Below are 15,736 nucleotides of genomic sequence, written 5' to 3' on the forward strand. Positions count from 1 at the left end.
CTGATGACAGTACTAGGTCACTCTTCAATTTCATAGTAAAAGACAGTAGCCTCAATTCCCTACCTGGATTTCTCAGTAAAATGATCTATTTCTTATATTTTTAACACACTTAGGCAAACATAAAATGCAGTACACGTTTCCTCAGAACCCGTCAGTTGTGCCTGTCCGAAGCACTTGACAAAATATTTTCTCTGATCTTATATTGCATTTCTAGTTCCATCAGTAGCAAGATATTTTAAGGGAAATAATAACAATGCAGAAGGAGGGCAGTAAGAGTCTTGACAGGAGGAGTTTGATGCCTCTGGGAAAACAGAATCCATTTACACTAAGTCTATACTCAATTATAACGACAAGGCCTTGGACCAGGCTCTGAGATTTTATACTTTTTTCTTTACTTTTATATTCTAGTTCCTACTAAGTTTTCCTTACTCTTATGTCAAGGGAAGAAGGACCATGAATTCTGATGGCAAACATAAAATAGCTTACTCATAATCCTTACACAGTTATTTGCTATCACTAGTATAACAATCAATTAGTTTATTAATCAATTAATTTTACATGTGCTCTGAATTTGGAGCATTCTTGGCTGAGTTGGATTCAAACTCTCCCCAGCATCTTCCAGATGCTCATCCACAGCCTGGTGGGTGGTGTTCCTGGGGGATTTCACTGAAGTCCATGTCAGGCTGAGTACTGAGCAGTTCTGTGTGCTTACTGATAATGTCTAGGGGACAGTGACCTGCTCGAACACCTATGCCCACAGTCCTACCCGTTTTCTGAGCCTTTCAGATGTAGTTAGATAGGAAGCAGCCAAAGAGCTCTTTTTCAAGGAAACCTTCTGTACTACCCGAGGTCCAAGATTTCTTTGACAGAAGTGCGCCTAAGAGTTAGACACTGCAACATCACAGGACCTTGGAGAAAAGAGCCTTTAAAACAAAACAAAACAAAAACTGTTCAAAGAACTTCCAGATGAAGTTATATATGGCTTATTACTCCTATAAAATCTACACAACAGAACACAGTTGAATTTGGATTCTAAATCACTCAGAAAAACTCAGTTAGCATTGTTCTCTTGCTTATATGTGTTCAATGATTTTCAAAATCAGCTTGTTTTCCAACTTACCATCTCTCCTCTGTCCCACCATCTTCCAGCTTTTCCCTCATTTTTTTTTTTCAGTGAGTACCCAATACCTGCGCTCCTCCCTCTTGGCTGCTGCTTCATGTCCCTTCTTTCCTTTAGTCAGATCTCACCGCCTAGCCCCTTCCTAAAGCCATCCTGCACACAGTCAGCTCCTGTCTCTTCCCCCAAATTCACTCATTCTCTGTCTAGAGCAGGCAGCCACTACTAGACTCCAGTATCAGTCACTCCAGCTAACAGTCATACAATGGCTGAAAGAAAAAAAGAAAAAAAAAAGTCAGAAAAAAGAGACTCTCCTATTTTAATGTTACATGCAGCCCCTAAAACACAAAAGGATATAATATACTGAAGGTCCAAAAACGTTGAGGAGAAAAAAGAAACACCATCACTTTAAAAATCTTTGTTGTTTGCCTAAGATGTGTCCTTCATGGACTTGACTGGGCACAAAAGGATTCAACGTAAATGAATAACTGCTAAACTGCTTCTGATCTGCAGATCATATTGTCCTGCTGACAGATCATGCATGTGAAGTAGAAGAGCTGATACAGGATAGTGAAACTAGCAATGAACCTGAGAAAATTGAGAAGGCACAGCTGGAATATAAATGGACAAAAAGCAGCCTCTGATGAGGAAAGGAAAAAATCAAAGGAAAGAAAACAACATAAATGCTAAAGATGGTAATACCACCCACAAGCATAGGATGCTTCCTCCAAAACACACAAATGAGGGTTTATTGTGTATTTATCTAGCATCAGACTAACAAAAATGTGAAACAGACAAATGCTGCTATAAATTACCAAAGGTACTAAAATATGTTTTATCTATGATAGGTTAGATCCTTACTCAGAGGTATTTAAACCCTGACTAAATGGAACCCTGAAACATCTGTGGAGAGTCAGATTGAATCATCCTTCAGGGGACAAGTACTACACGTTTTCATTACATTTCAATTATGTAGCCTGTCCAGATCTTAAGGATTTACACTGTTTTTTTTAATCATATATTTCTTTAGAGTTGGACACGGATGTAATGATCATGTTAGTGGGGTAGATAAATGACAAAAAATAAGCAGCAAAATTGGAAGTGATCCATTCATTGGCTTACCCATGGTAAAAACAAACAAACAAATGAACAAACCAACCAAACACACACACACACAAAATAAACCAAGGTTGTTTTCTCTCTTAATGTCTGACAAAGACACTGATTACTGAAAGCTGTGTTTTAAACCTGTTGATTAAATCTCCTGCAAGTGAAAACCGTTGGTTCAATCTCCTACCTAAGTAGTTGCATTAAAAAGCTAGAGCACCTCAGACCTGATTCTGAACATGTAATTTGTCCCAGAAAAAAAAAAAAAAGGTTTTTAGAAAGTCCTGAGCTTTCTGAACAAAAGGTAGAAAATGTTTAGAGAAGTGGAGGGCAATCTTCTGAAAAGACAGATGAACTCAAGATACTAAGGAAGTCTGACCATACAGCAGAATTGCAGAGAAGAGAGATGAAGCATTAAAAACAGATAAGTTTATCTAATGAATGTATAGAGAAGGGAAGCAAAGAAGATTATAGATCTAGAGACAATGATAACAGGATGTTAATTGAAGAGGAAGGTTGAGAGTTGACTTCTCTTTATCTGACGTTCAATGACAATACCATATTATTCTGATGTTGGCAAGGTGATGGTGCTAAAGCAGTACCTGCAGCAGTTAGGAGAAGAACCAAGACGTGAGTTTTGCAAGGCAAGTGGCAGACTGGGCTCCTGAAATCTGCAATTCTGCTTCCTGGTTATGTATATGTTTGAAACTTTTGCTTTTCTTGGGCAAGACAATGGCTTCTCTCTTCAGTTTCTTACTTATAAAGTGGGGCTGACAGTACTTATTTTCAGTCATCTTTTTGTTTTGTTTGTGTGAGTTAAGGTAGGAAGGGTATGTCTCAGCATGTCTGCCTAGAGCCCAGCAGAGTAACCTGGTCCTGGCCAGGTCCATTCCATAGCAGCATTGCAGTAACCACTGGTAAGTAAGACAGAGAGGATCAGGAAAGCTGAAGAAGTTGCCAAAAGGCTTCTATCAGGCACTAGAAGTGGTTATTTAAAAATACATATTTGGATTCTTTTATTTCTTTTCTGATCCTATCAAGCACACTCAAAGCGTACTTCAGCTTAATTTTTATTTATTCCCCTGAATCTTTCTTTTACTTCAAAAGAAATTGGTTATTCTCATCCAAGAGCTTGGGCTTTCTGAAAAACACTAGCTCTCATCAGACCTTTGATAAAATCGAAAGAGCTGGAAACATTTAGAGTTCCTTTTGTTTTAATAACCTCTCTTTCATGAATATTTTCTTCTCATTTGAATAATTATCATCAATAAAAGTGAAAACTTTGTTTGTTGGAACTGTAAGCAGCTTTGGGATTAAAATGAGTGACATCCTTCAAAAAATGAGGGCTATTAGAGAGTTATCTTTTTTACAAGCAGAGCTCTTTCTGCAAGAGCATTCTGAGCCTGGAGTACTCCAAAACCAAGAAAACAGATGAGAGAAATTCTGCAAATGAGAAGAAAAACTGGGAAAAAGATTGTCTGGTTCATCTATGCTAGCGGTGGTATAGCTTTAACTATTAGAATACTGTGAAAATGATAGGGTTTCTTATATCATTAACAATTCCTTTAACAAAAGGGTTTAAATTATAGTTCTTTTTCATGCAAACTTTTTTTTTCCGCAACTGTTTGTTGAGAAGCCTGAGAGGATGTGCAAGACTGTGATATATTGCACACATGACAACATAAACCACAGAAAAATATGAACAAAGAGGAAAGATAAATGTACCCTCTACAGCACTAAAGTTACAGGGTGCTGAGCTGAGGAACAGCTAATTTAGAAGAAAATGGGCTATAATTTGGAGAAAATGTCTAAGTTTGATTTATAATTTGCAGGTAAAATGTATGAACTCTGCATATACCCTATCAAACTACAGTTGCATATTAAAGCTAGCTGCTCTTTTGCTCTTCTTTCTTATATACAATAGCCAAGGATATCTATTCAACTTGATAACTTTAATTTAAAGATTTAAATACCTGTTGGATTTATATGTGACCTACCTTTCTTCCCCTATAAACTGATAATTAAGCACCTGGAATAGAAAAATATCAGGTACAGAGGAGGGCCATGAGGATGATCAGAGGGCTGGAGCACCTCTACTATGAAGACAGGCTGAAAGAGTTTGGGTTGTTCAGCCTGGAGAAGAGAAGGCTCTGGGGAGACCTTCTAGCAGTCTTCCAGTATTTGAAGAGGACCTACAGGAAAGATGGGAAGGGACTCTGTCAGGGGCTGTAGTGATAGCACAAGGGGTAATAGCTTTAAGCTAAAAGAGGGTAGGTTTAGATTAGGTATATGGAAGAAATTCTTCAGTTTGAGGGTAGCAAAGCATGGGAACAGGATGCCCAGAGAAGCTGTGGATGCCCCATCCCTGGAGGTGTTCAAGGCCAGGTTGGATGGGACTTTGGGCAACTTGGTCTAGTGGGAGGTGTCCCTGCCCATGGCAGGGGGGCTGGAACTGGGTGATCTGTAAGGTCCCTTCCAACCCCAACCATTCCATGATTCTATGATGCTCGCCTAGTTTGGTCTTAGATGAAGGTCTTGCTCCATCTCCCCCCACATCATTATACCTCAATTTTCCAATTTAGACATTTCTGAGGTGGTTTTGTCTCAGGTGGATATTGTGGCCACAGCACTGCAAAGGGTACGGCTGAGCCACAAAGGTGTGCAGGAGGGCATGCAGCACCGTATGGGTATCACGCTTGGGATTTGGTGCCGATGGATCAGTCTGCACTAGTGGGCTGAAAAACAAGCCAGACCAAGTCCTGGGGCAGCACACTGCGTGACACACAGATCTGTGCCTCAAGTGCGTGTTGTTCCAGCATCGCGTTTTGAGAACATGGCTCCCTACCTCACTTTTTTTCTTTGCGTGTCTGGCTTTATGTATACAATGCGAGTGTGTGGACAATTCACAGGGGGCTGGTTGCATACATATAACATTAAAATCCCTACAGTCCCTGATGCCTAACCCTTTATTCACGGTGCTGTGCGGGCGCCTCTGGCTGCTCAGTGCCCGGGGCAGCAGCAGAGCCCCGACGTTATTTAGGAGGAAGGTGTACTTAGGCAGAGGATGTTACTTAGAGAGGGGCGTAAGGATGCGAGAAACACCTCCCAGGTGACACCACCGTGCAAGGCCGGCCGTGGCACGACCCGGGCAGGCCTTCCGTGCCCTGCCGGGCTCTGCGGGACCACTACGGCCGCGGGGAGGCGGCCCCGGGGTCCCGCTGCGCCTCGCCGGCCGCGGCCAGGCCCGAGCAGGCCGGCGCCAGGCCCCGCCTCTCCCCGCAGGCTGCTCGGCGGCGGGTCGGGGCGGGCGGAGCCGGCGGCCGGAGCCATGAGCGCCCACCGCAGCGAGAGCGACTGGCAGGGGCTGGTGAGCGAGGTGAGCCGGCCGGGACGAGCCGAGCCGAGCCGAGCCGGGCCGGGGGGCAAGCGGGGCGCCCGGTCTGCTGCGGGGCGGCCTGCCCGCCGGGATCCGGCCCGCCGGCGGAGAGGGGCGGGCACGGGGACCGCCGTGCCTGGGGCTGCAGCGGGCTGGGGGCGGGAGGTGTCCCCTGGGGGCGAGACCCCCGGCAGCTGTGCTGAGGGGAGGCCGGCAGAGAGGCTGCGGGCCTTGGGCGGCCCCAAAGAGGCGGCCCCCAAAGGCGGCTGCAGCGCGGCTCGCCCGCCTGGCGCACCTGACCCGGGAGAGGGGTGGGTGGGTTTCATACTGGGGCGCTGTAGGGACCGTGGGCGTCAAGAGGTAAAGGAGAAGGCTTTCAGAAAACAAAATTATAAAACGTACCTACTGTGTCCGCCTTAAAAGACCCGTAATGTCCACGAGTACACGTTTTTTTGTAAGATATAAGTTACCAAACTCAAAGCGACTGGAGGCCTGTACAATTTAAAGGAATATCATCTGTGTTAAGCCTGTTTAATAGGCAAAAACATGTTTGGGGTAGATTGGCATTCTTATTTTTGCATTGCTGTAGGGCATTAAAATACTATTTTTATGTTTACAGACAAAACTGCACAAAAGGCATGTGCCTCAATGAGAACCTGACTGAACCTGCTGTTGTAGGGTAGCTTTTACACAGGTGAATTCCTCTGATTTCAGGAGGGCTTTGCCTCCGTTACATTGCCTGAGCATGGCCTTAGGCCCTCGCCTCTGCATGGGTTCAGTCCTGAAACTGTCACATCTCCCAGTGAACTCAGTTGGTGTATGCGGGTCCAGGTCTGTGCAGTGCATCCAGAACTGGAGTCTTTCCATGCACATGGTACTTTGAAACACACAAAACAATCCAGAAAAAAGTGAAAAGCATACTGCCAGTGTCCTGCTTCTGCAGTGTTGCACCTGACATCTCATTTCCCAAATGGGAGTTTTGTTTGTGGGCGGGGTAGTGTTACGTGGCAGGAAAGGGTAGGGAAATAGAAATAGAAATGATTCACAAGGTGCATTCAAAGGAAATGTCCCTGATCTTGGCTTTAAAAAGTCATTCATTTAGAGTTCCTGTAGAACTTTTTGGCTTTTGATATGATTTAACCTAAAAGCTCAATCTTGAACACTTTCTGGTTTAGGGTTTCCTGGTTGTAGTGAAGTTTAATGGCTGCTCAGCTACATTCTTGCAAATACTTCAGCATACATATAATTTCTTTTTTTTTTTCAGGAACAACCAGAGGCATAGCAATTTATATTCCATTTTTCCTTCCTTTCTCTGTGTTTCCACAGCAGGCATACAGCCTGTTTTTCTGCATGAAGTCTGTAGCACACGCTGACAGGGTATAGGCTTCCCCCTTCTGCTTTCCCCTTCCTTTGGCTGGTGTGATTAACTTTGTGCAACTTAGCTATTAGCTTCACCATAGTAATGGGTCTGTGAGAAAGTGGCTCTAACTTCTGAAGTAACTTAAGTTTTTCTAGTTTACTGTATTCGTCAACGTGCAGTTTGAGGGGAAGGTATAGAGCTTATCACGGCCTCTCAGTTTCAGTGTCTACTAGGTAATTTAAGTTTTGTTCCCTACACATGTAGTAAACATTCTGAAGTGCTGTCAAAGCAGAAAACTTAACATAGGCAGGAAGAGACTTCATAGATCCGAATAAACACTCTTACATTGTGGATGCTGAACAGGTGAAATACAGAGGGGGGTTCAAATTCTTGACCTAAAAGAGCAGAAGCCAGTGGATTCAAATCAGTGGTCAGATACTTGTTACCTTTCAAATATGGAGAATTGAGTGTGTGGAAATGAATTTCCATTTCCTATTGAAATACTTGTCAAAGCAGCTGTAATATGTTTAAGTCTGGTATTGCAGGTATTAGGATGAATGGTAATATGTATTTTTGTCCTTATATGTATACATATACTAATACTTGTACACACAGCTGTATATTTCTGTAGTTGGGTTTTTCATTCTTCATTAGAAAAAACATTTATTTTGATTTGTTCTTTTTACTCTTTTTTCCTTTTTTCTTTTCTACTTCAGTGCCTTTTGCTCTGTACTCTTTCACATTTCTTTCTCTGCTTTTATTATGCTCATCACCAGCTTCTTGCATGTTCTTTTGCCTCCATGCTTACATATGGTTTCCACTCATCCCACAGCCTTTCAGGCTTAGTGTGCACCTGGTACTCTCCACAGTCTTTGTGCCATGTGTACCGTGTACTGACTCTGAACAGGGTGATGTAGAAAGGGGAATACTGGGACAAAGCCAACTTTGTAAATATTTGAGAGCAGAAGGAGTCATTATTTCCGCTGATAATCTTGCAAACTGAATACAAGAGAACAAGCTTCAAGATCGAGAATCCATGTAAATTTTGTCCATTCTTGTGTTGAGTTCACGTGTCTGTCGTGGATGAATGTTTATAAAAAGTGAAGTACTCTGTTGGATTACCACATAATTTTTGCTTGGGGTCTAGATTTTTATCTTACATTACATCACTGCATAGCCCATATTTAGGATATTTAAAAGCCAGTGTAAGGCAGTAGGATGTTAACTGTTATTAACTAACTAGTTATTAACTGTTTGTTTGACATGAATGAAACTGAGCCATGGCAAGAACTTTCTTTAGGCCTCCACCGAGATGGTGGCCTAAATCCTTCAGAAACAAATGATTTCGTAAATCTCAAAATACTATCCCAAGAGTAGGGCCCATCCATTTAAATGTGTTTTTAAAAATAATAAACAAAAAAAGATAAAATCCTTGATGCAAACAAGATACCTCTCCCACCTGGAAGAGGATGAAAAAAGGAAAATATGACAGATGATAGCTGCTTTGCTGCGTGCACTGCTAGAAAGCAAATACTATAAGGTGGTTATGTGGCACTCTTCACTGAAGAGAATAGAATTATTGAAAATAATTTTGTCACCAAAATCTTGGCTGTAGAGTTTTGTTTGTTTGCTTTTAAGTGTTTATAAATGTCAGTACACATATTTACTTTTTAGCCTGACTTACATATTTATGGCTATGCTAAGCTGTTAATTTATACAACTTGTGTGAGTCAATTCCTTCCTGGCTCAATTTTCTTCTCTGTGTGGAAGAGATGAAATGTAGCTAAATGCTGTTAATAGGAGTGAAAACCATGATATATGAGTGTTATTTGAGGGTAGTTGAGGTAGTTCTGTTTTGAGAGGTTGTAGAAGCTTCCAGTTCTGTGTTTTCTGTTCTAGAGAAGGGTGTGATTTCAGTTTTTCCTTGAATTCTGTGTAATCTACCTTGGAATCTTATGACCTAAGGGTGGTGATAGAACTAGTGATTGGGAAATCAGTAAGTGGTAGCATGATCCTGGGGTGGTGGGGTGAGTTGAACAGCACCAGAAGATCGTGTGTGGTAGGGAAAAACCACTTTTGCATGGTGTGCAACACCACCTCTGTCCTTGCCTTAGGGAGCTGACTTCTTAAGAGTTCAGTCTCCTTTCTACTGAAGTCAGTGACTGTTCCTCCATTAACTTCACGGAGAGTTGGCACCAGTCCTAATTTAATACTGCTTGGAGAACGTGTACTTTTGGCAGTGTTTTCCACTGGAAGCAGGAAGGTTTCCTAGGAAACCCATAGACTAGAGTGGCTGTCCTCCGTTCTTTCTGCTGGCTTCTGCCTCAGATTTGGCAATTTTTAGAATTAAATCCAATGTCAAAATGCTTCACTTTCCTTGTCACCTCCCACATATTATAGCATTTACTGTATGCTATTTACAGCTACTCATATATGACTGTGTTTCCTAAAATTAGTTTGAAGAAATTTAGTCTCCATTTAATTTGTTATTCTCAAGAGGCTATTTCTTGATTATTAACTGTGTGTGGTCTTGGGCACTGCAGGGAGAAGTGATATGGATGTGCTCTCAAGCTCCCTTCTGTAGTAACTGGCAAGTTAAAACTAGGAGAAAGAGTTTGGTGGAATGATTTATCTAACGTGCAGCTATTGAGCAGTAGTTCTAGTTGAAATAACCACATGCTCCAGGCATGAATTGTGAATAACAGTGAGAAAACTAACCTGTTTGTAATTGGCAGAACACACCTTTGCCATTGGTTGCACTTTTTTTTTTTAAATATGAACTGGAGAGAAAAGGAAGGAAAATTAGTGAGATTTTCATAATTACAGTGTATCTGCATTTTCAAATGGTGAGAAATGTAATTAACCAAACCTATCTGAGGGGACCACACAGGGTTTGGGACCACTTGTCTCAGGGTTTTTCAAAATACGGGCAAATGCTAGTGACTGTAGGCAAGAACAAAGTGGAGTGGGTGCTCTGAGTTCCCTGGGTGACTGTTGGCATTATAATGGCTTTGTCATTTGGAAATTAGATTTCATATTTCAGTGAATGATACCATCCTGGTTCATGTTTGAGCAGTTAAGGAGTAGCAAGTGAAGGAAATGCTGGGCTGTAGGAAAAGCAGAGTTGGTACTATGTGGTAAAACCAAAGAAACTGCATTGTTTCAGAATTTATTTGAGATGAGAACATGAGATGGCATGCAAATGGCCAGTAATTGTATATCGCTCTGGGTTTGAGTGCTTGCCTCTTCCAGATAAGCTGAAGACTTTAACCTGAAGTCAAGGAAAGCAACTTTACTGAAACATGGTCAGCAAAGACCCCAAATAGTGACATTGCAATGCATTTTGATACTCTTCAGTTTATTTGCAAAATTACCTTCGAGAGTGCAGTGAGAAGAAATTTGATGACATTTGAGGCAGTTAAAAAGTAGTAGGATCTCTTGTCCAAAAGACATTGAATCGAGTTCAGTTTCTCTGAGAACATGGTGGATGATGGGTTTCCAGGTCCACATACAGCTTGGTGGCCCATCGTCATTTGGGAGGACACCAAGTCCTGGAGTATTAAGAGAATACAAGGTATGAGCCACATTGATTTCAAAGCAGAACTTGGAGAAAATATCTTTACTTTTAGCCTCAGGAAATTAAGTATTTTCCTCCTTGGCACTGATTGCCCTAAAATAGCCGAGTATAAGCCAGTAATTTGTACGAAGTTAAAATAAATTATTTTGTGATAGGAATGTGGTGTGTTTGTTGGTTTAAAAAAAGAAAGTCTAAAACCTTGACAGTGTTCCAGCTTCATCTGATTATTAGACCATGTCTGTGGCGTCGTTAATGAGATCTATCCAGATTTGTCTCTAAAAATAGCAATGGACAAATAGTAAGTGTTTGATGTAGAGGGTCACCTTGGAACAGTTTCACTCTCCTGTAATGCCAGTCTCTTTTTACTCAGTTTCACTAAAGTAGTTATCTGGCTGTAAAGCAGTTCAGGCAGTAATGTAGGGTGTCATATATATTCCTTTAATTATTATGATCTTCCTTGTACCAATTATAATTTCCTTTATTGCAGATAACAGTGAATTGGTAGATAAAAGTCACTAGGCAGATATGAAAAGTTTTATGTAGTAGCTTTTAGATTGAAGGCATAGTAGCTGGTTCTTGTTTACTTTTGTTTTTTAAATTCAAAGATTCTTTTGAAACGTCAATTGAAAAGAAACAAAAATAATAAGAATATATCATATTCTTACAGTAGATAACAGAATCCACTTGTTTGTCTCACTGGTAGGCATTATGTGAGATGTAGCCTTTTTTCTTCAAGTGCAGAGGAAGAAACCTCTATGAATGCCAGGAGCGTCTCTTGAATACCTCTTCTCAGACTATATTGGAAATTTTTCCTTATTGCTTGCATTGCTCAAAAAACAAAAACAAAACAAAAAAAACTATTAAACTCCTATGTTCCTTTGGGCAGTATACCAACTTTGGTGCACTCATTTGTTCGTATATGGGAGGTTGTTGTTGGGACTCAGGGATTTTCCTGTGTATAGTCTTTTCCTGGTATACAGTGGCTAAATAAACTTGTGGCCATTATTCATGCCTTTTTTGTTTGTTTAACATTCTGAAGCATATATATTGAATAAACTCTTTGAGGTGCCTTATTGTATAACTTGTTTTTCCTCCAAAAATGGCAATTGGAATTGGAAACATAGCTCAGCTGAATAATCAAATCCCACAAGAATGCCGTGACTATCCTTTCTTGTACTGTAAACCCGTGGAAACCAATTACTCTACATTATTATTATTTTCATCCCATTTATTTGGGAAAGTCCACGGTTTTGTGTAGCGCCAGGTCTGCGTTTCCTGCCTGGTAAGGATGTTTTTTGTCGCCTTCTTCACAGGCCCCGGTCAGCTTCTGGCAGCTGCACGCCATTTTGTGGGGTGCCATTTCACGGGCCGCCATTTTGTGGCATGGCGCCTGCCCAAGCTGCGCCCCTCCTGGGCTCAGGCGTTTGCCTGCTCCTCTCCCAGTATGCCCCAGTGAGGCCTCGGCTCCTTCGTCTGGTGGTCAAAGGGGCAGGCCTGGTTATTTGGGTTGGTTCGAAGTGATGGGGGGTTGCTTTTAGTCCATTTTGTTTGTAATTAATGTGCCAGATCGTTTGTATTTAAAAAGAGTTTAGTGAAGGCATGTTTTGCAGTGGAATAAGGCATGAGATGAAATAGGGAAAAGAAGGAAATGGATTGTCAGAGACAAGTACTTCACTGTAAGTGAAGGAATGATTTTATCAAGTTTAGAGCAGTTTACCATGTCACTATAATCTCTTGCTGACAATATTAAAGTTTAGCTTCTGATGCCTTTCAGTGTTTTATCAGGGGACTTGACATTTGTGTAAGGTATCAGTAAGGACATAAGTACATAGGTACAGTTGCCTTTGTAAAGTTGATGCCAAGGCATCATAATCCAGTAAATTTATGGCAGTTTTTCAACTTCAGTAGTGCCAGAAATAAAATTAATCCAAGGTGGAAGTGTCCTTTTGAGAGTTCAAATCCTTCTTGGAATTGCTTTTCTCATCCCCTTCCGGCTTTTTTGCAAGTAAGCATTTACCATTTTTGGAAAATGTTGGCTGTACTACTATACTAAACTCCCTTTTCCCTTTCTCATTAACCTGAAATTGAGGTTAACAAAGCCAGTTCTGAGCAAGTGGTACATACGAGTGATGATTTTTGTCCCAAAGAACGGCACTGACTAGAACAGTATGGAAGTGCTGATGCTCTTGCTCTGTGCAAGAGCCCATAATGACAAAGTATTCTTGTCAGAGTACATAATGAAACTATAAATTGTTTTCATGAGTGCTGTGATATTTGGTCTCTTGCGGAGCACATTGAGAAAGTATTTAGTGCCACATCTCATGTGAGTAACGTCAGAAATAGATATAGATACATAGAATGAGAAGTGTCAGGTGATGGGTCAGAAGAATCTGCTGATTGAACACCACGTTAAGTGAAAAAAGTTGCCTGAAACTTCTGATAGGTAAAATTCAGCCACTGCAGGAAAGGATGATGTCGACATTACTCTCTCTTCCTCTCAATAGGGAAAGGCAGTGAAGCTGATCAGACTAATGCAGAAGAGCTAAGATTTGCAAGCTCTGCTTCTCTTTGTGCATGAGCCCTGCAAATAAGAGGTGGTGACAGGAGGGGAAGGCTCACTTCTGTCTTCCCACTCCCTTCACATGCTTGCAATATTACTGCATTTTTAACATCCTTTTGGCTCAACAAGCATGTATAGTGTCACAGCATGCTGAGGGACTAAAGTCATTTCTTTTGTCTGTGCCTATAGGGTATCACACTATAACTGATTCGAGTATATTTCAGTCGCCACTCACGCTACCCTTTCTACCATGGCATGGCCCTCTTGCACTACCTGGGAGGGAGAGTGAGCCCAGAGGACATCGCTGGTAATGGGGAGGGAAGGGAGGATGGGGTGAGAAGTGCCGGTTAGTAGCAGAGCTGCAGAGCTGTATTGTGGAGACAACTAGACATTTTCATACTGTTATATTGAGGGAAAAGAATAGAAATGTAGACTGATGAATTTTCTAACACACAGTAATCAGGAGAGCACGTGGCCTTGTAAGTGGATTTCAGGATTCTGAAACAATAAATTTCTTTTCTGTGGTTATTAACAGTAAGCTAAGAAGACTTGCGACAGAGTTTGATCCCATGCAGAGAATCGTCTTCGGTCTTCTCAGAGAAAAACTTGAGAGTGTTGAATCAAGTACTGGCTGGGGTACAAGTGGCTCGCTACAGTTATTTCATTTCTTTTTCCTCTTCTGCAGTATCTGGTGTGCAAGAGGAAGCTCGAAAGTAAAAAGGAGGCATTGCTAATCCTTTCCAAAGAGCTGGACACTTGTCAACAGGAAAGAGACCAGTACAAGCTCATGGCCAATCAGTTGCGGGAACGACACCAGTCTTTGAAAAAGAAGTACCGGGAGCTGATTGTAGGTTGTTCTTTACAAATGCTGTATAACTGGGGGACAAGAATCAGCCCGAATATCAAAAGCAGTCTGTAATGCATGCTGTAAAAAAACGTTTGGGTACTTGTTTACAGTAGCCCTGCAGTTGTACAGTCCTGATCATATTATTACTCATTTGTTCCGCATTGATGAGGTAGTGGCTGTTATATAAGACACAGAAAGACAGTTTGTGCTCTGAGAAAATTAGTTGCAGTCATAATTCCATTTAAAAACTGACTGCAGTATTATTATTCCACAGCAACTTAATGTACCGTTATGAAAAACAGTGCAAAGTAAATTTGTAATGACCTGCTGTTCTAGAAATGTAAACAAATCTTAAGCCTTAGAGAAATTTTTAACGTGAAATTAATATTACTGGTATTAATCAAGATGCAGTAGTTTAGAAACAATTTTGAAAATATTTTAGTTAAAATGCATGTTTTAAGATTTGATCTGCAAAGTTAATATAGATGCTGGCTTCAGAAATAAGTTGCCAATAATGTGTGTCTGTTTATTTGTAGGATGGGGATCCATCCCTTCCCCCTGAAAAGAGGAAACAGGTAGGATTTATTTTTCAGTTGACAATATTATTCTGCTACAAAAGTTTTTTGCAAAACTGTGAAAATATTAACCATGAAAACTGGTAAAAAGCAAGCATTTCTGTGCACAGATGTTGAATTGAGACTTCTTGTGCTTTCTTCTAAATATATTTCATTCTGAAGTATCTGAACCGTCATTGATTAGAATATATGGCTATTGCTTTTATGTTCACTTAAGACTGAAATTGGTCAGTGTACAGAGACTTGAGATTCTTTTCCTCGTTGTTTATCCTTCTTGTTTTGAGTCCTAAAATGGATTCATGCCAGAACTTCTCATACTTCAGAAGCAGTTTGGGAGTGCATTGTCTGCATCCCATAGTTGTTAATTTATTGTTGTGAGTACTGTTTTCCATTAGGTACTTTCCCAGGTCATTTGGGTTCCATGGGTTATAAGTGGTAAGAACAACAATAATTGCGTTTTATGGTTCCTCTGAAAATCTTTTTGCCTACTCACTTTTTTTTCCAGAGAATCACAAACTGTGTCCCTACTGCAGGATGTTGGTTGTCACAGCCTGATATTATCTTAATTTCTAGAGAAAAAATAGCACCCAAAGCAAAATGTGTGAGAAGGGAGGGTAGGAGAACCCAAAGGACAAAAGTTGTTACTGTAATTGCTAGTCTTGAAAGTCTCAGACTTGGACTGCTTCAAACGTGGGTCAAAAATTTTACAGATCATCCTTTCCCTAGGAGTTTGCATGTAGTTCTTGCTATTTTATTAAATTTTTAGGGGCCCAGAGTTTTGGTGGTTTTAAACTACACTTAGAGAGGAAATATATTAACACCTTCATGTACTTAAATAGCTGCCAAGAAGTCAGTGTCTCAGCATAGAATCATTTAACTTGCTTGTTACTTCACATAATTTATCCGAAATTCTGTTATTTCAGCAGAGTTCCAATAAAAGTTTATGGCCAGATAAGGGTTTGTGCATTGTGACTACTCAAATTGGAGCTGAAGAATATGCAATTGAAATGAAAAAAGCCCCCAGCAATGCAGTATGTGGATCATTACAGAGATTAGTAGGAAGGGATATTTGCCATCCCATGGATGTTGTTCTCATTCCTCTCCCATATTTCAAAACAAACAAATACGATGCTTGCTTCTAAAGTATTGGCAGAATTTAGTCGAAATTCAGAAGTTGCAGTTACGTTTTGGCAAATCTTAATGTGTTAAGTGCTTGG

The 15,736-nt window shown here is 40.9% G+C and overlaps 1 protein-coding gene across 4 annotated transcripts in view; it reads left to right on the forward strand.

Annotated features, from left to right (window-relative positions):
* Nucleotides 1-5,476: 5,476 nt before the first annotated feature.
* Nucleotides 5,477-15,736, forward strand: part of CCDC149 (coiled-coil domain containing 149) — a 70,078-nt gene continuing 59,818 nt past the window's right edge. For 3 of the 4 annotated variants that reach the window (XM_040554979.1, XM_040554978.1, XM_040554981.1), the window contains exons 1-3: nucleotides 5,496-5,600; nucleotides 13,783-13,944; nucleotides 14,481-14,519. In XM_040554979.1, coding sequence (XP_040410913.1) covers nucleotides 5,553-5,600; nucleotides 13,783-13,944; nucleotides 14,481-14,519 — 249 coding nt within the window. In that variant the 5' untranslated portion in view covers nucleotides 5,496-5,552. Of the gene's footprint in view, nucleotides 5,601-13,782; nucleotides 13,945-14,480; nucleotides 14,520-15,736 lie in introns of all 4 variants that reach the window. The other variant, XM_040554980.1, reaches the window with a different exon arrangement.

The sequence above is a fragment of the Cygnus olor genome, chromosome 4 (genome assembly GCF_009769625.2).
Source record: "Cygnus olor isolate bCygOlo1 chromosome 4, bCygOlo1.pri.v2, whole genome shotgun sequence".
Classification (NCBI taxonomy): Eukaryota; Metazoa; Chordata; class Aves; order Anseriformes; family Anatidae; genus Cygnus; species Cygnus olor.